Source organism: Musa acuminata, chromosome BXJ3-10 (genome assembly GCF_036884655.1).
Source record: "Musa acuminata AAA Group cultivar baxijiao chromosome BXJ3-10, Cavendish_Baxijiao_AAA, whole genome shotgun sequence".
Taxonomy (NCBI): Eukaryota; Viridiplantae; Streptophyta; class Magnoliopsida; order Zingiberales; family Musaceae; genus Musa; species Musa acuminata.
In genome coordinates this window covers 24,312,555-24,337,092 of record NC_088358.1, presented here as the reverse complement: position 1 = coordinate 24,337,092, position 24,538 = coordinate 24,312,555, and the positions used below count along the sequence as shown (strand labels likewise).

At 41.9% G+C, this 24,538-nt stretch overlaps 6 protein-coding genes across 7 annotated transcripts; 3 read left to right on the top strand and 3 right to left on the bottom strand.

Annotated features, from left to right (window-relative positions):
* Nucleotides 1–223: 223 nt before the first annotated feature.
* On the bottom strand, nt 224–4,574 carry LOC135651828 (glucose-6-phosphate 1-dehydrogenase, chloroplastic-like). Its single transcript, XM_065172309.1, has 10 exons — nt 4,114–4,574; nt 3,635–3,864; nt 3,452–3,546; nt 3,185–3,299; nt 2,335–2,540; nt 2,096–2,245; nt 1,887–2,007; nt 1,476–1,705; nt 1,166–1,366; nt 224–803 (listed from the first exon to the last, which is right to left on the bottom strand). Exons 1-10 carry the CDS (start codon nt 4,295–4,297, stop codon nt 548–550), a joined length of 1,788 nt encoding a protein of 595 aa, XP_065028381.1. The 5' UTR covers nt 4,298–4,574; the 3' UTR covers nt 224–547.
* A 1,043-nt stretch (nt 4,575–5,617) lies between these two features.
* Nucleotides 5,618–7,782, top strand: LOC104000682 (acetolactate synthase 1, chloroplastic-like). The gene has a single exon (XM_009422782.3). It carries the CDS (start codon nt 5,658–5,660, stop codon nt 7,623–7,625), a length of 1,968 nt encoding a protein of 655 aa, XP_009421057.3. The 5' UTR covers nt 5,618–5,657; the 3' UTR covers nt 7,626–7,782.
* A 3,159-nt stretch (nt 7,783–10,941) lies between these two features.
* LOC135650699 (nuclear transcription factor Y subunit C-1-like) lies at nt 10,942–12,458 on the bottom strand. 2 transcript variants are annotated; one of them, XM_065170242.1, is made up of 3 exons: nt 12,121–12,458; nt 11,914–12,015; nt 10,942–11,768 (listed from the first exon to the last, which is right to left on the bottom strand). In XM_065170242.1, exon 3 carries the CDS (start codon nt 11,713–11,715, stop codon nt 11,053–11,055), a length of 663 nt encoding a protein of 220 aa, XP_065026314.1. In that variant the 5' UTR covers nt 11,716–11,768; nt 11,914–12,015; nt 12,121–12,458; the 3' UTR covers nt 10,942–11,052. The 2 variants fall into 2 exon arrangements, with proteins under 2 accessions (XP_065026314.1, XP_065026315.1); XM_065170243.1 differs by having other exon boundaries at nt 11,914–12,012.
* Nucleotides 12,459–13,437: 979 nt separating this feature from the next.
* Nucleotides 13,438–15,587, top strand: LOC104000684 (nuclear transport factor 2B). The gene is made up of 2 exons (XM_009422787.3): nt 13,438–13,802; nt 15,241–15,587. The coding sequence occupies exons 1-2, from the start codon at nt 13,506–13,508 to the stop codon at nt 15,313–15,315; spliced, it is 372 nt and encodes a 123-aa protein (XP_009421062.2). The 5' UTR covers nt 13,438–13,505; the 3' UTR covers nt 15,316–15,587.
* A 2,613-nt stretch (nt 15,588–18,200) lies between these two features.
* On the bottom strand, nt 18,201–22,290 carry LOC135651928 (non-specific phospholipase C6-like). The gene is made up of 4 exons (XM_065172572.1): nt 22,112–22,290; nt 20,794–22,004; nt 20,258–20,434; nt 18,201–18,784 (listed from the first exon to the last, which is right to left on the bottom strand). Exons 2-4 carry the CDS (start codon nt 21,866–21,868, stop codon nt 18,489–18,491), a joined length of 1,548 nt encoding a protein of 515 aa, XP_065028644.1. The 5' UTR covers nt 21,869–22,004; nt 22,112–22,290; the 3' UTR covers nt 18,201–18,488.
* A 1,269-nt stretch (nt 22,291–23,559) lies between these two features.
* Nucleotides 23,560–23,860, top strand: LOC135651122 (uncharacterized). The gene has a single exon (XM_065170941.1). It carries the CDS (start codon nt 23,560–23,562, stop codon nt 23,770–23,772), a length of 213 nt encoding a protein of 70 aa, XP_065027013.1. The 3' UTR covers nt 23,773–23,860.
* Nucleotides 23,861–24,538: the final 678 nt, after the last annotated feature.

Below are 24,538 nucleotides of genomic sequence, written 5' to 3'. Positions count from 1 at the left end.
TGTCCTACTTTTGTTCCTACAAGTTGTGGCAAGTAAATACTAATTACAAGAAACGGATCACTATAGCGAACTTGAAAATGTGACTGCTACAACAAAAACTTTGGAGGCCTTAACTGGAGACCCTGATAACACTAGTGATGATCCAAGAAATCTACCACTGTGACATGTTCAAGTTTCCAATATGTCATCTTTCGTTGTCCAGCATTTAGAGGTCCAAGTCACATGTGTTTAAGATCACTGCATTGCTGCTAACAACTGGATTTGCTTCTTTACATGACATAATGTGCTGAGTCTAGTTTGAGTACATGCCTACAGGCAACATTATCGACACACAAACTATGACCAAGACGGGAGAGCTATCAACTGTAAAGATAGAATACAGTGGTCACACCAGAGAAAGATCAACCTATCTCAGACAGAAACATACTGCTTGCCATTGTGATGTCATTTGCAGAGGATCAACAGTCTCCCAGAAACATACTGCTTGCTTTGGTTCTCTGGATTATTTATTGGAGTCTTGTGCCAAAATGACAGCAAAAACATCGAGTTATGTGGTCTCTGATGCACTGAGGTCTCCCCAGCGAACATTGTAATTTGCGGCAAGGTAGTGTGCTCCGACTGGTCCGCGACTCCCATAAGGGTAGAGCTCAGGGCCTATCTTCTTCTCTTCCAACTCTTTGAGCAGTGGCGTGAACAGCTCCCAGGCAGCATCCAATTCATCAGAACGAATGAACAGCCTTCGTTCACCCTCAATGGCATCAAGCAGCAGCCTCTCATATGCATCTGGTATCTCTTTTGAGTATCTACCAAAGCCAGAAAAAGTTTCAGACTGATAAAAAAGGAAAGGAAAGACATTAAATTACCAACTTGGTACGAAAAACAAGTAACATTAGCTTTGATGATGAAAATAACAACCATTACAATTATGAGTGTCACAAGGCTCCCGCTGTAGAAACCCTTAATATTAACTCAGTCTATATAATTTATCTAAGTGAATTGTAATGGTCATGATCTCGAACATTTTTCACAGTAACTTACAAAATGTTGATTAATATGTGCCAGTGGTTTAAGAGAAAGTGAAGAATAGCTAACACAATTGTGAGTTGTCATCAGGCATTCTAGGAATTGGTATATGTTCCTTTAGAAGAAAATTTATTACTTGTACCTTGATGCATAAAGAAGATTCAGATTACTGCGGTCCAATCTCATCCCCAATCCAGGAATCTTGTTATTGATTTTCAAGTAAATAGCCTCATCGGGTTGCACCCTAATTACGAGTTCATTTGTAGCTCGATCAAGATCAGTTCCAAAACTACGCTTGTATAGATTGCCAGGGACATGGCGAAACTGCACTCTAATCTCTGTTCTGCAAATGGAAATTTCCAGTGCCAAGTTATCATATTAAAGTGGTTGAATTTCAAATGATACTAACCCATACTACATAGGAAATGCATAATTATTCATTTACAACCTACCGACGAGTGTGCAATGCTTTTCCAGCTTTCATGAGGAACGGAACTCCGTCCCACCTTGCATTATCTATAAAAAGGGCAGCTGCAGCGAATGTTGGAGTAAGGCTACCTTTGGGTACAGTCTTATCATCTGTATATCCAGGATATGTGACTCCACCCTTAGTGTGGCTCTTATACTGTCCTATCACCACATCTTCCAATTGCAATGGCTTCATAGAACGAAGAACTTTCACCTAAAATTGACAAAGAAACTTATTTAAGGAAATAAAACCAAAATATGTTCCACTACTATGCCGGTCTTCATCCAATCAAAGGACAACTGCACCACACTAGCCATGAATCTGAAGCCATCGGGTCACATCTAGAGCCAAAACTTAAAAGAAAAGGGTCTTTGTCATATTTCATCGCACAAACCTTTTCATTCCTGATATCTTCTGCATCCATGCTAACAGGAGTCTCCATTGCAAATAAGGCTAAAATTTGAAGCAGATGATTCTGCATAATATCTCTAATGATGCCATAGTTATCAAAGTACCTGCATAATAGAAGACAAAAAGTAACTGGAAATCTCACTTATACTATAAAATTAACTTCAATGGACTATAATGTAGTTCAAACCTTACCCTCCCCGTCCTTCTGTACCAAAATCTTCGGAGAAGATCAGCTGCACATTCCTGATATATTGCCTAGACCACAGTGGTTCAAAGACGAGATTCGAGAAACGAAGAATGGATAGATTCTCAACAAGTTCCTTCCCTAAATAGTGGTCTATTCTGTAGAATGATAAATAATCATCATAAGAAAGATTTTTTTTTTCAAGCATTGTCAAATATGAATATCTTTAAAAAGGATGTCATGCTACCTAAATATTTGATCTTCCTCCAGGTATTGTTTCAGACCTCTTGTCAAAGCAGCAGAAGATTGAGAGTCCCGGCCGAACGGTTTTTCAACTATCACCCTGGTCCAGCCATCCTTGGACGAACCTAACTGGCTTGCAGATTTTACAACATCTATAAATATGTCTGGTGGAATTGACAGATAAAATAGCCGGTTTGGTAGCCTCCCACACTGCACGCCAAATAAAAAATCCAAGACTTTTCACTAATTATGGATTTTTTTGGCAAAAAAAATAAAGAAGGCTTAATAAAGATATATATTTGATGATCCAAACAAACTCAAGCTAAATGTCATCATCAAGACCTTCATCATTAGCAACAAAGTCACGCTATTGTGTGGAGGTTCATGCAAATTTATAGTCAATAAAAAGGAAAAGGGTCATTAAATCAGCCTAAAAGGTGTCTTTTCACATGGGATACAAGTTTAATTCAAAATTCCTGTATACTATATGCAATTAAATGAATTCATGCAGAAAAGAACTAAAAATAAGAGAATTAAGAAGTGGAGGCAAGAAAGGATCTAAATTCAACCAAGTAAAAGAAGCCACTTGTCAAATGGAGTTTAAATAGCTGGATCATACTCAAATAAGCAGGGAAAGAAAACAAAGGAAAAACACCATATATTACAGATTCTAGAATCATTGGTCTCAAGATGAATGTAAACTCAACGAAAAATGTCCCAATAGGAATGTTAATTTCCTATTGGCCTAGAGTAATGTGGCTCGTGATTACTGTTTTGAAAAGGAGGCTTGCAGCTCCTAATTTTGAACTTCTAAAGTTATGAGGACGTCCTCCTTTTATGGATACAAATATTACCTCATGTTCTTTCAGCTTCTTGTCGAGCTCTGCAAAGTTTTCCTCAGAGTCATATTGACCTGAATGATAGAAGCATCTCTTTAAAAACTGCTCCATCTTCTCACTACAATTTTCGCTGACAAAAACCAGCAAGAACATTTAGCATCACTAGATTTCTGAGGCTAAGAAGCACTCAGAATCAATTATCCTCATGAATTCAAAAGTAGAATGTCTAAAACAAAGTCTAGCACACCCAATTGAGGAATTAACGTAAAAACCATTAATCACCTTTTGTCAATTCTGCATGTAAGTGTTTTGCTAACCATGGTTCTTAGTTCAGCATCAGTCATCTTACTTCGAGCATAACCAAATATAGTGAAATGCTGCATAGAGAACATAAAATTACAGCCTAGCACCGTGAGAATGAGCTATAAAAATAATGCTAGTAGCACCGCAATAACAAAACCAGACCTTTGGAAGGCAATCTTCATAATAAAGTGCGAAAAGAGCAGGAAATATCTTCTTTTTAGCAAGGTCCCCAGAGGCTCCAACCACGGTGATACTAACTGTAGACTCCCTTTCACTTGCATCAAGACCAATCGCATGTCCGTATTCCTCTGAAGATAAACCAAACAAGCCACCATTTTCCACATTCTTGGAAGGAGCTTCTTCTGCACTGCTGGATACAGGTACAGCGCCAGCTGCCGTGCAATCACCAAGAAAAAGGTTAGCCATCTCGAAATTGTAGATATAAGCAAAACAAATCAGGGAAAGAAAAACCAATCGTAGTAAGAAGATCTATAAAAGTCACTAATACGATAAAAATTAACGAAGAGACCCGCAAAATACCAAATTTACACAAGTCGAGAGCTTAATTCGCCAACCCAAGTAGAGGTCGAGCGAGACGGAACGAACGAGATTATGGGAAAACGGAAGATGAATATCCGGACCTTCTTGCTTGCAGACAACGCTCAAGTTCCAATTTTTGAAAGACCGGGAGGGGACTCTTCGTGCAAGAGCGCTGTTAGGAAAGGGCCGAAGGAGAGTCGACGATCTCAGAGAGGGGTGGCCGAGGGACAAGCGGGCGGCGGCGGAGGAGGAGGAAGAAGGGCATTTGGCGGCGGAAAGGGCCATCTTTCCTCCTCAGGCGCCAAAGGGAAAGAGAACCGAGCCGGTGGGCGCTTCAGATAGCGAGAGAGCTCGTGCGAGGCACTTGGAGCGAGCCCTGCAGGGGCAGCAGGGGAGAGCGTGTCGTCATCTTCGACGTGGACGGATCCTCTCCAACGCCTCCAGTTCCGATCGGACCGTCCAGGTTCAAAGCCTATCATGGCCCCACCTTTGATCGATCGGCTCCACATCTGTGAACGGTCCCTGATCCAGCAAAACGGAGCGTTCCATTTCAAGACCAGCCGCAGAAAGACGCGCATCGCCCCACCCTTGGAACCATCCAAGGGCTCCTCGGCGAGACAAACGAGAGAGAGAGGGGAGGAAGACGAACTTCGAGCATGGGAAGGGGCAAACAGCTCTTTGGGTGGCTGGATCGGTCGCTCCGGCTCTTCTTGGGTTAAATTAGGGTTCTGATCTAAGTGATTATTTCATCTAGTTGATGTTTATTCTTGCGTGGGACGTTTGTCACGTGATATACACGTGCCGATACGTTGTCGTAGAATATAGGAGACGCTGTGGCATCCACCTCCCGAGGCAATGTTTATGATCAGTCTTCACTGATGTATTATATATATCATACATAATTCATTAATTAAAGACCTCACCTGTAGACTCTGCATGCCAAGCTTGTGAGGGGCCAAAACATCAACATAACTATGTCGGACGAATCTTTTGGGTACCGAGAACATTTCGATCGATCGAATTTTGGCTTCACATCACACTAATCGCTTGACACGTTGACTGTGATCGTCTCATAAACAAGATTCGACATCCATATATGTTGACCAATACGAAGGATCCTTCAAATAGAGTCGACCATGATGACCACGTGGGGCTTTGGGATCCTTATCTTCTCAAGGGAGCGGCCGCCACGCCCGACGCGTCGGTAAGTCTACCGGTGAGATTTAATGAAGTATATTGATCGTACTTATGGTAGATAAATGCACCTTTGAAATGTAACTTATTTAACGATTTCGTGCCATTAATGAAGCTGTAGAAGTTTGCCTTTCTTAGTTTGTTTATGTATTAAGACTGTGCTCGATCCAGCGACGAAATATGGGCATCGTAGGATCGAAATCAGACGAACGTCTGAGCTCGAGTCGCATTTGTTAGCGTTTCTTACCTCGAATGTATATATGGGAATAAATAAACATTTCAGAACTTATTAGGTTAAGGAAGCGGTCAACTCAACTGCGGTGACGATACCCCTCCCGTCTACGGTTTTCAATCTCAGCCACTCGTCCGATCTCCTCGATATAAATACCTTCGCCTCAAATGTTCGCCAGCCTCTCGCTCGCTCGCTCGCTCGCTCCTCAGGGAACCCAGTATGGCCTCCTCTACGCCGGGGGCCGCGATCGCTCCCTCGAAGCCCTCGCTCTGGCCATTCGCCGCTGCATCCCGTCTCTTGGTCCCCTTCCCCAAGCCTTTCCTGTCCCTCTCCCCGAGCCACCGCAATGTTCGGCCCATCTCCGCGTCCGCGGACCGCCACCAGACCCCCTCCGCCGCCGCCTCCACCGCCGCTACCACCGCTGTCCCCCTCCTCCGTAACTTTGCCCCCGACGAACCCCGCAAGGGCTCTGACATCCTTGTCGAGGCCCTCGAGCGGGAGGGCGTCACCGATCTGTTCGCCTACCCTGGAGGCGCCTCCATGGAGATCCACCAGGCCCTCACCCGCTCCCCATCCATCACCAATCACCTCCTCCGCCACGAGCAGGGCGAGATCTTCGCCGCCTCCGGCTACGCCCGCTCCACCGGCCTCCCGGGCGTGTGCATAGCCACCTCCGGCCCCGGCGCTACCAACCTCGTCTCCGGCTTCGCGGACGCGCTCCTCGACTCCGTCCCCCTCGTCGCCATCACCGGCCAGGTTCCCCGCCGCATGATCGGCACGGACGCCTTCCAGGAGACCCCCATTGTCGAGGTCACCAGATCCATCACCAAACACAACTACCTGGTCCTTAACGTCGATGACATTCCCCGCATCATTAAAGAAGCCTTCTTTCTCGCCAGCACTGGCCGCCCTGGCCCGGTGCTGGTCGACATCCCCAAGGACATTCAGCAGCAGCTTGCCATCCCTGTTTGGGACCCGCCGCTACGCCTTCCCGGATACATCTCCCGCCTCCCTAAGCCTCCTTCACGTTGTCTGCTTGACCAAATCATCCGCCTTGTGTCCGAATCCCATCGCCCGGTTCTCTATGTTGGTGGCGGCTGCTTGAACTCCAGCGAGGAGCTTCGCCGGTTTGCGGACCTTACTGGCATCCCCATCGCGAGTACCCTGATGGGTCTCGGGGTCTATCCCACCGATGCGGAGCTATCGTTGAAGATGTTGGGAATGCACGGGACTGTCTATGCCAACTATTCGGTCGATAAAGCTGACCTCTTGCTCGCACTTGGCGTCAGGTTCGACGATCGTGTGACTGGAAAGCTTGAAGCTTTTGCTAGCAGGGCAAAGATTGTGCACATCGATATAGATCCGGCTGAGATCGGGAAGAACAAGCAGCCACATGTTTCATTATGTGCTGATGTGAGGTTGGCTCTGCAGGGGATGAATGCATTGATGGAGGAGAGTGGGATTCATCAAAAGTTCGATTTTTCCACCTGGAGGAAAGAGCTGGACCAACTAAAGAAGACATACCCATTGAGCTATAAGACTTTTGGGGATCTGATTCCTCCCCAGTATGCAATTCAGGTGCTTGACGAACTGACGAATGGGGAAGCAATCATTTCCACTGGTGTTGGGCAGCACCAGATGTGGGCCGCACAGTATTACTCATACAAGAGGGCACGCCAGTGGCTGACATCGGGCGGACTAGGTGCTATGGGGTTTGGTTTACCAGCAGCTGCCGGTGCAGCCGTTGGGAACCCAGGAGTTACTGTCGTCGACATTGATGGGGATGGGAGTTTCCAGATGAATGCTCAGGAGTTGGCTATGATTCGGATAGAGAATCTCCCTGTCAAGATGATGGTGTTGAACAACCAGCATTTGGGCATGGTTGTGCAATGGGAGGATCGATTCTACCGTAGCAACAGGGGACATACTTATTTGGGGAACCCAGCAAACGAGAGTGAGATATTTCCTGATTTCTTGAAAATCACAGAAGCGTATGGTATACCTGCTGCCCGTGTGACAAAGAAGAGCGAGGTCAGGGAAGCAATCAGGAAGATGCTGAAGACACCAGGACCTTACTTGTTGGATGTGATCGTGCCACATGAGGAGCATGTGTTGCCTATGATTCCTAGTGGCGGTGCATTTAAGGATATGATCCTCGATGGAGATGGAAGAACGCCACCACACTAATACATTTTAATTTAGGTAATCAGTTCTGTTCTGTTATGACTTCGAACTGTGAAGTCAGGAAATATGTAGTGCTGGCTTTCGTGTTGTTACAATGAGCTTTGGCTATAGTCACATCTGTGAACTTTGAGAATTGGTAATTAGCTTTGGCTTTCCTGTCTTTTTGTGCATTTTGGTAATTAGCTTTTCTTTGTTTTGTTTGCTATCACTTATTTGGTATTGTTGAGTATTCTTGCTGCCCACTTTATGGATTTTGCTACATGATCTTTGGAACAGTTTTCTGCTTGTTTAAGTTCCATCAGAATAGAATTTCATTGTTTTGCTTCCATTTCTTGATTCTAACTTAGGCTTTTACTCAATAAACATCTGAAGATTTATCTTTGCTGGCAGAAATGGTGGTTATAATGCTTTATTCCAGAAATTACTTCAGTTGATTCATGTAATAATTCAGTCTACCAAGTAATGAATTAGTTATCTCATCGGGCTGAGTCATGATAGGATGAATTTGTAGTTCAAGTGTACTTGCACCAATGAATCAATGTAAGCAAACGTGCAGGGAAAAGGTTTGCAGCTGCATGTGCTGCTTTGTCCTTTCTCTTTTTCCAAACAAATTTTCTTTTACTTTGGGTATTTATTTTACATGCTTTCTTAAGTAAACCTGAATGAATCTATGCTAAATGAATCTGAGAACAAAGATCTGGTCCAGGAAATAATGAACTATAAACAAGGTAGTAATCAAATTCAGAGGCATGGTTTTCTTGCATTTTTACAGACAAAGAGTAAGATTGTGTGGATACATAAAAGATACATAGTCTAGGATCTTTTTCTTAAGCTTTACATCAGTCTTATAGTAGTTGTTCTTGTTTTGCCCAATTCATGTTGAGAATTGGGTCCTTTTGATTCAAACGGAAATTGTCCTTTTTATTATATATATTTTTAAGAACATATTGGGTTAATGAAGGTTTTAAGTCAGAGTTGTTTAGGTTTGTATATATTTTTGTGTAGGATTCTGCTGACTGTTAAGATATTTAACTCAGAGAAACGAAAACTCAAATGTTCTCTATCCTACTGTTGTTTTTTATTGATGTAGTACATGCTCTTTCTGCTGTGGACTGAAATTTCCAGAATTGGTTTTGAAGCCTTTTCATTCAAATTTATTGTTTAGGACAAATCAAGTAGATCTTTAGATAATGTAAATTTGACCTATCAGTGCAGGCTAGATATATTCTAGTTCAAACTATTATAGATTCAGATCTGTGCGTGGTTTTATTTATTCCTGATCCAAGATGGATTGAACACAAAGCCGAGCCATCAATTCCTCTAATATGATGCAATAATTTAGTATGTGGAAATGAACCCTGCCACTTGCACCACTGTTCCATCAATTCTGAGAACTTTGATGTCTACCTACCTGGCTTTACACAGCTATGGCTCAGTTGGATGAGAAGGATGCAGCTCAGAGATCAAAATTGTGTGGTCTTGCTTGATCTTAGCAGGATATGGATTTGGGTGGAAGTTCTGAGTTGTCTTGGCCTCTCAATTTATCTCCTCATCTGAAAGAAACTGGGTCTTGGACCATCTGACTATGATGTCCAAAATTTCCTTCTTCCCAGTCCTTGTATGAAAATTTTGAGGCTTCATGTCCCTCATGCATTAGCACATGAAAGGAACAGTAGTTTCTATCTTTTTTTCTTTCACCAGTTCATTTTTCCTGTTACTATATGGCTTCAGCCTTCTTGTATTGTTTCAACATGTTGCCTGAGTTGTTTGTTTCTGGTTTAACATTGATCTTACTTTTGAGATGGAAAACTTGGTCGTGTGTATTCCTCAAGAGTCCAGGTCTCTGATTTTGTAGTAACATGCAACATTACTCCATAATGTATATGATCAGAAAAATCAATCTCTCAGGATCAGGTATGAATTCTTGTTCTTTCTGCATCTTGACCTTGGAGGAGGTCAGGTAATGTGTAGTGATAAGATTCTTCTCCTACACAGACACACAACATTTAGGCAATCACCAAGAAGAAAAACAGGATGATACAGTGTTTGGATGTTCTGATGTCTAATGCTAGAATAAAACCATTTACACAGTCAACTATTAGTCTTTCATCTCCATTAGACATGTCCTTGGCCTTCATCATCAGCCCAGTCTTGCCAGTTATTTATGCATGGCACCAGAAAGCATGAGCCATCATTTTTGTTTTTGCTTTATTATTCGATAAGAAATTAAAGGACTAGCATCAACACTACTCTTTTGTGATCAAAGACAATGAGGATTCCCACTGAAACAGGAAATCTGATTTTTCTTTTTATTTTCATGTTGTCATGATAAACAAGACTCAGTTGAGGACAAACCACTCGAAGCTTTTCGACTCCAACAAGAAAGATTAATGGAACGAAAAGAAAAACATGGATGCTTTTGCTATTTGAATCCTGCATGCTTGACTGTCCTAAACATTGATCTGCATCATAAATCCCCTTGAACTTGTTGCAGTAACTCAGACCAGAGTTTTTTAGCAGGATAACAAATATCTTCTTATTGATGGAACCAAGTTTGAGATTTATAGCCAAAATTCATCTAATACCCGTCAGCTAGACTTAGAACATCAGACAGAGAAGTGCATCTGCATCCAGTGATTCATCACCTGGTTCTACTTTGATGCCCAATCCATATGCTTAACCGTGTTTCTCGTTGTCATCTTCTCAGACTCGTTAATGGTAGAGAAGAATCAATTCGAGCACCTTTTTCCACAGCTTTTTCTCAGGTTCAGCTGACTGCTCTTTTAAGCTGTCATACACTCGTATTGTTTCTGATACACCAAATTACTGCACACACATGCATTCTGACAAGAGAATTAGCAACAGGAAACTGAAGAAAGATTATCTTCACAACTTCTTATTACTTCATATGAATTCCTGCAAGATTAATAAGAAGCAATCTGCTGCTTTTGTCCCCCCCCCCCCCCCCAATCTTTCGTACGAATAATTGGATGACAATGTGACTGAGTTGAGGAGGATGCCTTTTAGGTTGCATGACGCCTACATGGTCCTGTAATCTGTGGCCTCTCCACTTAATTATGCCGATGAAGAAGATCTACTCTGACGAGAGACTGATGCTCTTGTTAGGGTCAAGATTCTCACAGTTGCATCATATCTACTACGAAGAACTAGTGATGGCGGATCTAATGAGAACAAGAGAAATCAACGTGAGCTTTAGCTAAATCCAAAATGGATCTTGGTCTTTTGGAATTATAGCTCTCCTTAAGAACCTTGGATTCCTGTGCTGATCAAATCCTTTCGGTAAATCATGCAAGCGATATAGAGAGAACGAATATACATGAGCATGACATAAAATCTTAATCAACGGACATGAGCAATGAAGCAACAAAAACATGGAAGAGAAGCGACATGTGTGTATGTTTCTTCCTCGCTAGGAGCTGGGCGGCGCCGGGGGTGGTGCTGGTGGAGCAGCAGCATATCCTGAGCCATCCAACCCCTGACCAGTGCCGTCCTCCGGCAGCCCCTGGTGCCACAATGGCTGCCAAGCCTGCGCCGGTTGCTGAACGTAGATCGCCGGATCTATTCCGGCCACCGCAGGCTGTCCCATAATCACTCCTGGCCCCGGCTGTCCCACCGGAGGGTAGTAGTACGGCACGCCGGCGGTCGCGCCACCCTCGCCGCTTCCTCCTACCAGTCCCAGCGCCTCCTCCTTTATCTCCTCCCTCGGCACAATGTCGACGAGGAAATCAAATATGTCGGTCCTCGAGATGGCCGCGGCGATGTCGTTCTTCTGCAGGGTCCGGCGCTTGTTCTCCTCCGCGTGGAGCCACGAGCGGATCGTCAGCTCGAGGATGAAGAGCTCGCAGGCCTTGGCGAAGAGTATCGGGGCCTCCGCTGATATCATGCGGACGTCCTCGTCGGCTTTCATGATCTTCTTGATGCGCGCCAGGGGGAGCTGGTGGTTCTTGAAGTCGGTGGCGTGCTCGATCTCCTGCCGCTGGTAGTTCCAGAACATCTGGAGCTGCTGATGCTGCTGCTGGAGGAGGTGATGGAAGGGGGCTTGTGGATACGAGTGTGGCGGCTGGTTATCCATTCTACGCTCCTTCTCCGGACGTATAAGCTCAGAGGAGTTGTGTGTGTTCAAGCCTAGTAAGAGAATAAGCAATGGAGCTAACATGAGCTCTTCGCCAACTGTTGTGGGATGTCTTCAACATACAATATCTCAATTCTTATGGGCACAGAATAATCTTTCTTATATTAGAGTAGGCTACGGATAGGAGAGCAATTCTACCTTTATGAATCTTGAGCTTTATCTTCACACGGAATCAGATTCTTGAAGAAAGCAGCAAATGGAATAAAAAGTACAGTCTTTTACTGCTCATCATCGATTCTTCTGACAGAAAAAAACGCAATTAATCTTCGTAAGATAACAGATCGCAAGTGAAATCTGGACTCGAACTGGATTGGTTCAGAATTGGCAGGAGAGAATCTCTTTTACCTTGATATCAGGAAATAAGAGGCTTTCTTTGCTGCCTCTAGACTTGAATCTTTCTGCCTTTTCCCACCCAATAGCTTCTGTCTCTCTTACAGTGGCAAAGCTATGGAGGAATGGGTCAGCTTCAACATGGCGTCAGTGCTCTCTGATCCTGCAGATGGAAGCAAGAACGAGGTGTGAGCTTAAAATGAGTAGACCTCAGACTTTCAATGAGGTTGAGAAGGTGGGGGATATAGTGATAGGGGAAAAGGATAAGATGTGGACTGCTAAGAAGTAAGAGCCTCATCCTCCACAGCTTCTATGTGCAGAGGTAGACTAGAGATATTTTAGCTTTCTTCTTGGATTGTATCTGAGGAGATTTACTGACAAAAAGAGAAAATTATGAGTAGAATTGAGCCTAGTACTGCATGCTCCACTGATATCTTAGCCTACTGCTGCTACATCATCCTCATGTATGTGTTTAACAGCTCGGCCTCCATCTCTGATTTGTCCCTTATGTTTAGTTGCCATCATCTAAACAGGAGCAAAGCAACACTGGGTTACTCTGATCTGCAGTCATCCAACACAAGAGACGTGACTGTGAACAGCTCCATCTGCAAAATAAGAGTGGCTAAATTCCATTTTGGGGTGGATAGGATACCACTGCCTGTCCAGAATGAGAAGCTTCACAGAAAGTCCAAATACAAATATTATGTGTTGACTTCAAAACCACAGAAAACAATACTGGTCTACATTGATCTCTCTATTGGGAGAAAATGTGGCCAACTCTTCTTGCGAGCAGAAACAAACCTGACAAAAATCAAACACCCAGAGTTAGAAGAGTTTGAGATTAATGATACTGTGGTGTAGACAATCCCTGTCTTATAAATTAGGCTCAAGATAAACTGCAATTGCTTAAACCAAGGTTTGTGCCAGTAGGTGCATGCAGAACAATTTAACAGTTCCTGCATCAAAGGTGAAGAGCTTCCCCTGTGTGGGCATCTCTTCTTCTTGGCCCTGATAGCTCCATCAACAACAGCTGCAGCAGCAGCTTGGAATTGTTTTTCTTGCAAGCAAGCTATTCGCTTCTGCACTTTCTGATGTCGGAAGTAGGTCAACGTTCTCAACCTCACCGAGAATTCTTCTAAAGGTTTCTACTTGCCCCTTCCTCCGGAGGCTGACGCAGGAGGAACTCTTTGCACGAGATTCGACGTCCACATGGAGGCCCAGCAGAAAAGGCCGAGACTAGGCCCGACCTACGTGTTAATGGGCCATAGATAATACAAATGGGCCTCCAGCGTCGTGTATACGCGTTCTTAGATGAACTCAAATACGAGAGAGAGAGAGAGACAGAGAGAGAGAGAGAGAGAGTTGCCGTCCCTGTTCTTTGATTGGCGGTCAAGGCGGTGATGGATCCGGACGCGGTGGCGAAGGCGTTCGTGGAGCACTACTACCGGACGTTCGACAGCAGCCGGACGGCGCTCGGGGGGCTTTACCAGGACGCCTCCATGCTCACCTTCGAGGGCGACAAGATCCAGGGCGCGGCCGCTATCGTCGCCAAACTGTCCTCCCTTCCCTTCCAGCAGTGCGCCCACGCCATCGCCACCGTCGACTGCCAGCCCTCGGGACCCTCAGGCGGCATGCTCGTCTTCGTCAGCGGCTCCCTCCAGCTCGGCGGCGAGCAGCACCCCCTCAAGTTCAGCCAGGTTTCTCTCTCGCCCTCGACATTCTAGGCTTCATTTGAACTTTCGTCATGATTCGTTCTCTTTCAATGTTCTAATGTCCATGACGAATTTAGGGATTCTATTGGATTATATCTGGTGACATAGGCGAATGCTTCTAGTTTGTAAACATGCCCATGGTTCTAGGGTTTGATCGATGAAGATGATCTGATCGAGGGTTCTTTCTTGTCCGCGCAATTGTAGGCCAATGGTTGCCAAATTTAATCCCTTTTGCACCTTTTTCTGGTCTTTACACCAAGAGAAAATTATGGAGTTGGTATTATCGGATAATGAACCAAAGTTGAGTCTTTATGATCCGTCACCGATGCAACAAGATATGGGATCGAGATCCTGGAGGCTCTTTAGATACTTCTGCTCAATTATTTGAGAATCAAATGTGTTCTCAATTACCTTGTAAGGCAGACTGACATCTTAGTGTTAACTTGTATGGGTAATTTTTGCAACACGTTTGAATCGTCTTAGTGTTAACTTGTCTGAGATCTGAAATATATTCTCTGCAATGTAAATGTAAGATTGTCTTTATAGCCATTCATGTCACTGATTTTAGAAGTTCTATGTCCAGAGCAAATGCATATCTTTGTGAGAGAGATTCTTTGAAACACACCTTGACTTGATTTATTACAGACCATATGATGAACTTTGTGTGATATTTAATTTATAAATATATTGGTCATTAGACATCTTCGAGTAACTGGGATGTGTTCATTCATCGGTAAGCTCTTGTGTTAAGAATGAAGATTGACCATACCGAGGTTTGTTTTTGTGGGGGCCAATGGCAGGTGTTCAAAACAGCATTAATATGGGTATTTTAACATCATATAATTTCACAAACTGCTTGAGGTCGTCTATCTAAATGACCATTTATGTTCAATTCCAAAGAGGTAGACAATATGCAGTTACCATCTGATAACTATATTGGATGCTGGATGCTTTTTGATGTTGGAGTTTATACACGTTTCACACGAAGGTGCTTGATTCTCGATAAAACCTACCAAAGCACCTGTTAATAATTCTCTTCAACGACAAATTTGTCGCATGCCACTGTATTTGATTATTTTCTGTGTCTGTAGTTCAAACATGTTTTTACCTCTTGCTCTCTTTTCCTGCTTTCCTTTTTCTGTTATGCTGCTTTGACTTATTATTTGGAAGTGTTATGCATTTGAATATTTAGTAATAGGCTTGGTTGGTTTTTATTCTACTGCATGGAATTCTATAATATGTTTCTCTGCAAATATTATAATTCCTGAGTGGCTCTATGAACTTATTGAAGAATCCTTCATACAGTTGAGCCTAGTCTTAAAACCACCTTTCATTCTGATAGTGTTTAGATTATTGTTATTGTTTGTCATTGTTGCCTAATCAATGACCTGTTGCTGACTGTGGTATTGATTATAATCTGTAGATGTTTCATCTGATGCCGACTCCGCAGGGGAGCTTCTACGTGCTGAATGACATATTTCGCCTGAACTATGCCTGAGCAGATCTTTTATACCGTCTGGAGTGTGGTGTTTGGATGACAGGAGAAGCTGCTGCTTTGTGTAGTAGATCTCCAATTTAGAGAAGATTGTTGTTGTGAACATCGATGGTGGTTCCGAGAAAGGAACTGAACCTTTTCTACATAATCTTGCCTCTTCAAGGGGGATATTGTGTTTGTGATGAAACCGATGGATTGTGTTACTGTAGGATGAAAAATAAAACAAGGAAAAATCAATGTTTATTAAAATCATAAATAAATTGGAGTTTTGTTCACATGAATTCTTACTGATTTAACCTACTCATCTCTTATTTCAGATTCGTTCTCTTTTCCTTAAGGAAGAGAATAACAACTATAATGTCCTCTAAGAACTAATGTAGCCAAGGATTAGGAAGAAGACAACCCTCAGAATTTGTACTTGGATATTATGTGTTCAACCTTTCACAGGAACATCAAGATTTTTCTTCATCTTGAACAAATATATATGTAGAAAGTATGTAATCATAAATATTGTGCTTTGTTCTTGTAAATAAACCTTACATTATGGTCCGAAGTCATTACAAGGATCCATGAACAAGTTCACTTAAAAAGGACTACATTTGATTGCCCCAAGAAACTAAAGACCTCCTCAACAATGAATGCTGAGAGTATATTAAGGATTATATTTGGACCTTTTCTAATAATTTGAGTCATTGTGATTCATGATCACCAAATTATATCTTTAAGAAAGGACAAATTTTTTTCGAAAAAAATAATATCTAGAACATATGACAAGCAATTAATGTCTCATTTAACTTTTTCTTTGGAAGATAATGCAGACCAACTATTGGCTTGTAATATGCCTGCAGAATTCTATCAATCAATGTTTTTTGGACAGCCCAAAAAACTGTGTTTAAATTGATATGATCATTTTCAAGTAGAATAAATCATTGGTTTATTCTATTAATCAATGAGGTTTACTATTTATTTTGTTGTTCTTTTCATCCCATCCACCCATCAACTCAATTTGCTTTCTTATTTTTTACCCCATCAAAATGCATGCATGATTGGAACCAAAAAGATTTAGTGGATGGTTGATTCCCATTTTTATCTTCATAAATTGTCTGTCCATAAAATTGTTACTATTAAAATTTCAACATTAATTAGAAAATATTTGTCAACTACTCTGACACATCAGTGACATAATAGCATTTGAATTAATGTTTTTTACTTTTTGCATCAAGAAGAAAACAAAGATTTGCTATGTTATCAACAATGTGGATGCTTCCTAAAGATTTGTGCCCCTTGATCAGATTCATTTTTATTCTTCATATTCATGCTAGTGTATCATAGAAACATATTTCTATGGGCTATAAATTGGATAATCATATGATCTAAGTTGAACATACTATCTACATCTTGAATCTCTCACAGAGAAATTATCTATCTTATTCCTGATAATGATCATTATCTTACCACATGATAACTTTCGAGGTTCAAAGTTTGATCCCAACTTTCCTACAGTAAACAAGAAGAAAGTAAGTATAAATATCATTTTTTAAATGAATATTTTCATATAATATTAATATTTTCTAAATTTCTTCTTTCTATGAAGAAAGAGAGGAATCATATGTAAGTACTTTTTTTTTTCTCAAATAGTGATATTAAGATACTACTAGTTCAAAATCAAATCAAATAGAAGAAGAAAAAATCAAGACTAAAAAGAAAAACTATATTAAATTTCTCAAAAAAAAAACACTTACATATCTTTAAACGATTATTAGACTTTAGCTTTATAAATTTGAATACTTGACGCCTGGATAGATCTATAATGTCATCTATTTATAAATATAAAATATAAAAATTCTTAATCTCTACAACTCTATTTAATCTTATTTAAAAGGTAAGACATCAATTTGAAAATTTTCAAGAATTTCTTATCCTTGTAACTCTGTCTAATCTTATTTAAAAGGTAAGATATTAACACTTTTATCTCCTACATTTTTATTGAAAAAGAGAAACCTCACTATAATTTTCACTAAGAATTCCTAGAAAGAAGGGTGAGGAAGGTGACAGCTGCATTCTTCTTTTTCTCTTCAAAGGTTAGCAGAATTCTCATCTATAGTTTCTACTGCCATATAGTTGTCTTGGTCATCTTATATTAACATCATCCATTCATGTTTGCAGTCATTAAATTCTCCTTTCAAGACAAACATCAGATGGTGAATGACAACCTCCTCAGTCAACTCGTAGGAAACTCCAAACATTTTCACAGGAGATCCAGTTTTTGTTCTTGTACATTTTGAGCTGATGTGTACTCAGTTCTTGTGCTTTCTCCTGTAAATAATCCTTGAATATTTATTGAATTGCAACAAAGAGAAAGATAGTGATTAGCTTTGGGTATCAGCAACACAAACTTCCAATTCCATTTTTCTCACCAAAAGGAGAACTTCAATTCCACGACAATCATATGCTCCATTTGATCGTAAACTAGAATTCATCTCACCAATTTGATCACAATCATCAATGAAACTAGCAAGGACTTCAATTTTCTTCTCTAAATAAGGTTCTGCTAATGAAACTAACAGAATCCTGTAGAAACTCAAGATTCTTAATTTCTGTATAGATATGCATGTAGTCATATACAAGAAAAAGTTGCCACAGTTTGGCTGTTTGCAATGACTGTTGACAACTTGACATCATATCATCACAACTCTAATCTGCAAAGTAACTGTCCTCACCACAAAGTTGTTTTAAGTACATGATAAAGCATAGATTTTCTGTATCAAGTTGCTTGAGAAAAAACCTCTTCTGAGCAGGCAACAACAGCACTTTTAGTTCTTTAAAGATTGTTGATGCTTTTTCATCTTCAAACTAGAAGGCATGAAAGGAGAATGCAATTTGCATACTAACACAATAGGCAATCGACGATTATGTTGATATGAGTTTTGTCTGTACCATTACATTCGGTTCTTACCTATCTCAACAAAGACAACTTACTTGCACTGCAAGTACAAGATCAAAGGAACACACACACACAAATAAAACAAATAGTTGCATGCACTCTGAAAGACGCTCATGACCATCTCTTCTCTTGACTGAGTTAGAAGACAATCCTGAGTAGATGCAGGCCATTCTTTGTATAGATTGGGAGCATGATACAGAAGAAACACTGATATGATTGAAATTTTTTTCGGTCATGGGGATCTGGTTGTACGAGTCAGAGATGACCTCATATTTACAATAGCTGAACCATCAGCTCCTAACCTCATGGCCTGTTTTCCGGCTTCTAAAAATCTTGAAACAGCTCCATTTACATATGCACTGGCCTCCCTGACCTTCATTTGCTTGCTTGTTTCATGGCTGAAGCTGCTCAAGAAATAGTCGCCATTAAGGACGGCTGCTAACTCAGCCAACTCTCTCTGAAACTCAGAAAGCAACCTATCTTCTTTTGCATCGATGTTTCTCAGAGGAGGAACATCAGGTAATACTTCTGCAAAAGGACAAAAAAAGTATGAAATCAAGCACAACTTTTCTCTGTTGACATTAAGTTGAGCAGAAAGCATCCTTAAAAACTATTTGCCCATCTGCCCAGAATAGTCCTAGTTGTCAAATTGATATATTATTTTAACAAAGTATAATACTGTAAGCACATGTAAGGACTTCAACTTGCAGCATTGCAATACACTTGTAATTTCCCAATTGATAGTATATGAGTGAGTCAGTCTCATTTCTTCTTTGTCATCACAATGAAACAAGAAATGCTTTCTTTTTCAATTCTGAACACATAATAAGAAGTACCAACAATTCTTTACACCAAGGTGGAAACCAATTAGAAATTTATAATTAATTTATAATGATAACACTTATGCAGTGGCAAGGACTACAGTGCCAATCAGCATTGATTAACATAGGTTGGCATGTATCACACTAGGGATGATACTGACACGCTTCGTATCAAGTCTTGCAGAGGGCCAATACATGACTAGGCCAATGCTTGAACCATGCAAGCACAAGGGCATCACATGTCATTGCCACATTCCATAGCGGCAACCCTTACTCAACGGGGTGATATGGTATCTTCTCATAATCCGATACAAGAAAAGTTCAAAGAAAATAACCAAATGTTCATCTTGAACATATTGGAGTAATGATCCAATTTCCTTTCACTGGACAAGATAATATGTCTTAGAATAGTTTGTACCATGATAGAAAAGATCTTTTGTGGCTATATGACAAATCTTTAGTTCAATGCTTACGGGGCACAACAAGGAGCAAATTCAGATGCAAGAAAAGGAGAGGAGACAGAGAAAAGGAAATGTATGTTTCTGTAGCTCAAATAGCAAGCAAGATTTCCCTTCAATAGAGTAAGGAAAAAGAAGAAAGAAAAGGATTGTCACTCCCTTAGGCTCTCAACTTATCTCTTCTAAATGAAAAGGGCTTACTGGTCAACCTTATAATTAATAACATCTGATACCCTGCACTAGGTTGTAGTAATTTGACCAACATAACTTGTTGATTCTTCTAAATCTTCCCATTATTTTGTTTTTTATACTAGACTAACTAATTGCTTCTTGCTACTCTAATTTGGGGGAAGTGGCATATTTCGTGTACAAATCGTCAATTCAATTGCTGCATTCTTTAATTATGTTCTGTCTATTTCATAGTGGTTGAAACAAATATATGGAGATAAGTCGATCAGCAACTATAACCTTCATCATGGCCTCCAGAATAATTAAATAGAGGCAGAGATAATAAAACATAGCTTTCAGAGATGGATTGGACACCTCTTGCTAGATCAAGTGAATTTTAGCCATATCAAGAAATTAATTACTACTCTTAGCTTCTAAATTTCTATGTATCTTGTAAACAAATTCAGACTTATTTGAAAGCTGAAAATAACTGTTATATGCAGTATCAGAGGACCAAAAGTTGAGGAAATAAAAGGACATTTTAACAAACATACCAGGACAATCTGTTCTAGGCGAGGTTAAATGTCCCACAATGTCTTCGAAGGTGCCAGCCCATGCATCCCTCTTCGTCAAGAAATCTGATTTAAGTTTGAACAATTTCTTTATGGTTGCAGGAATCGATGAGTGCTCGAATTCTGAGGTTGAACTTGGTCCATGTGGTCTGCTCACCACTGCCCAAATTTAGACCCCCAAACTGTAAGTAGTATTCAAATGGCAAGAGAGGCAACCAAACAATAAATACCACTAATGCCATGAAAATAAGACATATCGGGACCATTTCACCAAAGTAAATATGACCTCCCGTGTTCATTTCACTCGGGAAAACAGATGATGGCAAACGATCAACTGCTTACAGAAAAAAAACCTTCTTTTCGACAAACAAGCAAATTACAGGTAGGTAACTAGCTTTCTTCTACAGAAACTACTTAAACTACGATACAGAGAAGAAAACACATGCTTTGCTCTTCTATTTGAGAATGTGGGATCGTAAATAGCCATAATATATCTTATTCAAGACAGAAGAGCATACCTGTTCCTTTCTTGATCCAAGGAGAAACCATAATTGTCGGAATTCGAACTCCCAATCTGTCAAACTTAAAGAAGAAAGGATCTGGTCCCATAATTCCATCTGGATTTGGAACACCCTCATAAGGTGTCGCAACATGATCATAAAAGCCCCCATGCTCATCATAAGTAATTATCAATAGGCTCTCATTCCACTGCGGGCTTGACCTCAGTGCTTCATACACCTCCTTCACCAACTTCTGTCCATTAGCAACATCATGAGAAGGGTGATCGTCATCCGCTGGATGCTCCAACAAATCAAAGTACCTCGGCTCTATAACACTCAAGCTTGGCAGCTTCCCTCTCCTCGCGTGATCCTTGAATGTCGAGAAGAAATGGAACTTGGAAATGTACTTCAACCTCCTCAAATTCCTGTAGAACAGAGTAGTGGGTATGTTCTTGAAGTAGATACCAAAGTCCAGTCCATCTTGTTGGAGCGAGTCGAAGATGGTCTTCTGTGGATAGCCCAAAAGTAGGTTGAACTTATCATGGCGTATCGCGCCGTGGGAGGTTGCCGAGTACACAAACAGCCTGTTGGGCTGCGTTGGCCCGGGAATCGACGAGAACCAACGATCGAACACCGCGAATTCTTGTACCAAGGCTGCGAAGACCGGGACGCTCTCGGGGTTGAACCCCTTCATGACAGTGCTCGACAGGTTCCGCGAGATGGTCAGCGCCTGCTGAACGAAACCGGACATGGAAGGAACGGCACCGGAGCCAAACACTTGTTGCACGACATCCTCGAAGGAGTGGCCTGGATCCGGGTCGACGAACTGCGCGTCGTCGGAGACACAGATGAGCTGAGACTTGGGGTCATCAGTGGAGTGAGGATTGCATTCTCTACCCGTGAGGCCGTCGATGGATGGGTTGATGGACTGCTTCATCCAGCCAAGCATGTGGTCGAAGGACCTGTTCTCCAAGACCAGCACCACAACGCTCTTAATTGGCTGCCTTGCTGCATCGGAACAGCAGGGGTGGTGGAGGAGCGAGGCGACGATGAGAAAGAGAAGAACGCGGAGCTGGTGCTCGGATCCTTGCATGGTATGGTAGCCTCTCTGCAGCTAGAGCAGATCTTTGAAATCTTGCCTGAACTCCACGGATCTTCTAAATTCTTCTCTGGAGGAGAGCTTTTCTATGCACCAAAGACATCTTGAGAAGCTTTCTCAGTCCTGGCAGCTTAGCAGAGTTCAAGATGATGGATCAGTGGCAGAGGCAGAAGAGATTGAGGGATGAGGAGAGCAGCATCAAACGAAGAAGGTAAAGTAGGAAGAGAGTGACACTACCGCAAGGACACGGTGAACGATACAGGGTAGGTTGCTTCTGCACAAATCGAGAAAGCCTAATTTTGGTTTCATGGAGTGTTACGAGCAGATGATGCCGAGGAAGAGGCCAAATCGTCAAGCCCACGAGGACAGAGACCAACAGTGAACAGTATGCCATTACAGACATCCAACACTGGGAATTGCATGACAAGATCAATTCTTTAGACATTAGATTTTGCTTGCGGTGAGAAACCTCTGCGGCCCACATGATTGTTTTGTAGACCACGGATTGACGGTGCCAGTGAAGGATGCCAATGTTCATGGAGGAAACTCCAAACTTGTGCCGCCCCACATCGGATGAGGCCAACTGTTTTCCCCTCTGATCTTTTTCCGTCACAGCCTTTCTGTACAGGAAGAAGGTATCTAACTAATTATTTCTTTACAAAGGTAAAAAATGTGTACATATATATATATATATTTCTTAGTCCGCCCATTGGAATGCAATGGGGAGGAGGATCCAAACCATTGTTTTAGAACTCAAACCACATGATGCAACATGGTTATAGTTGGACTGGCACTGACTCAGCTGGATTTTGTCCATGCCATCAGCTGACAAGAAACAGCTGTTCTGAAGAATGAAATCTTGACTAGGGTTCTTCGGAATCAATAAAATAATCTGTCACAAGCCTGCATCATATATTGGACATACAAACATTTTTATGGTATTTGGATATCATGAACTTTTAAGCTGAGGGTTTGGGTTGGGCCGTATATGGGCCCGTTATGGCCTCCTGGTTTATACCTAGTTGTTGATTGAGGTGAAGCTTTTATTCCTTGCTTGGCCCCCACTTTTGTCCGGTATCATCCATTTTACATCACCTTTTTATTTCTCTTCCCTAAATAGTACGTTAAGATACAAAACAATAGTTAATGTGGTTGAAGCTGTATAAGAACACCATCCTCATCGATGTATGAACAATTATGAGGCCTGTTATAGTGAATTATGTGATGCATTTATTCATGGATATTGGTGATGACAGGGAGTATAATAATGTTCATCGATCATAGTTCTAGTATCTTTTTCCATGAGTAAGGTGGTGAATGCAAAAGGAGAATATGGATTTCTTCTGGGTGAAAAATGCATGCATTAAGTAGGGTCGAGAGAACTTTAACTCGCTTTTGCAGTGCTCCCACAAGAGGAGGAAGACAAAGCGAGCCATGCAATTGCAGGTGGTGGGTTGAGACAACAATGGTGGAGAAGTAAAGCCAAGCAAGTGCAGGGAAGAACATGAGGTGGTTCGGTGAGGCGTGGGTGGTGACCTTGGTGCAGGGGTTTTGGATCTCTCCCCCAGCTGCCTTGATTCCATTCCCTTGAAGCTTTCCACCACTTTCCTCACCCCCTATCCCCCCTCATCGCCTCTCATATAGAGCATCAGCATTAGGAGGAGGAGGAGGAGGAGGAGGAAGAGATGGCAGACTGGGGGCCAGTGTTCATGGCAGTGATACTGTTCGTTCTTCTCACGCCGGGCCTCGTGTTCCAGGCCCCCGGCAAGAGCCGCTTGATCGAGTTCGGCAACTTGCAGACCAGCGGCATCTCCATCGTGGTCCACTCCATCATCTACTTCGCTCTGGTTGCTGTCTTCCTCCTCGCCGTTCATGTCCATATGTACATTGGACACTGATCCTGCGATGAGAGTCCATTGTTGCTGCTTCATATTTCTCTGCTCTCTATTCCATTTAATAATATCTTTTAATTCCTTCGTTGTTGCAATGACCGCAGTGCATGAACTCCATGCTTCTGACTTCATCTTTGTTTGAGTTAATGGAAATCCCCACCACGAATGCTTGAAACATCTAATGAGTGACTGCAGTGTCTCAAATTCTTGCTTCTGATGTCATGTTTGTTTGAGGGAATGGAATTCGTTGTTGGAGTTTGGCAGGAGAGAGAGAGAGAGAGAGAGAGAGAGAGAGAGGGTGGTGGAGTCGAACATGAACGTGATCGGGATGTTGGTGTGAGCCCCGAGGCCAGACGGGTTAATTGCACCAGTTGATTAGACGAACCAGTAATAAATGAAATGCATGATTACGTGGAGATGATGTCCATGATATGAAACACATGTAATGTGGACAACCTTTGAGGGTTATATGATATATCCGCCAAAAAATATTTCTTTCATTAAAGCGTTTTGCTTTCTAATTAGAAAAATAATTCTGAAAAATAATCCGTACTCCGACGAGTGATGCCGATTATAATAATGGCCATTTTTAATCGGTGAGATGAAGTGTTACATCGGGTAGTATAAATCATTAAAAGGATCATTTATTCGCAACCTTGTCCACCGCCAAGACCGTGTCGAGATGAGATCGCGACCGTCCATATATGTTTCATCAAGGTCCCTCCAAATCTTTGATATTGGTGGCCTGCCGCTTTATGGTGGGAGGCTACTT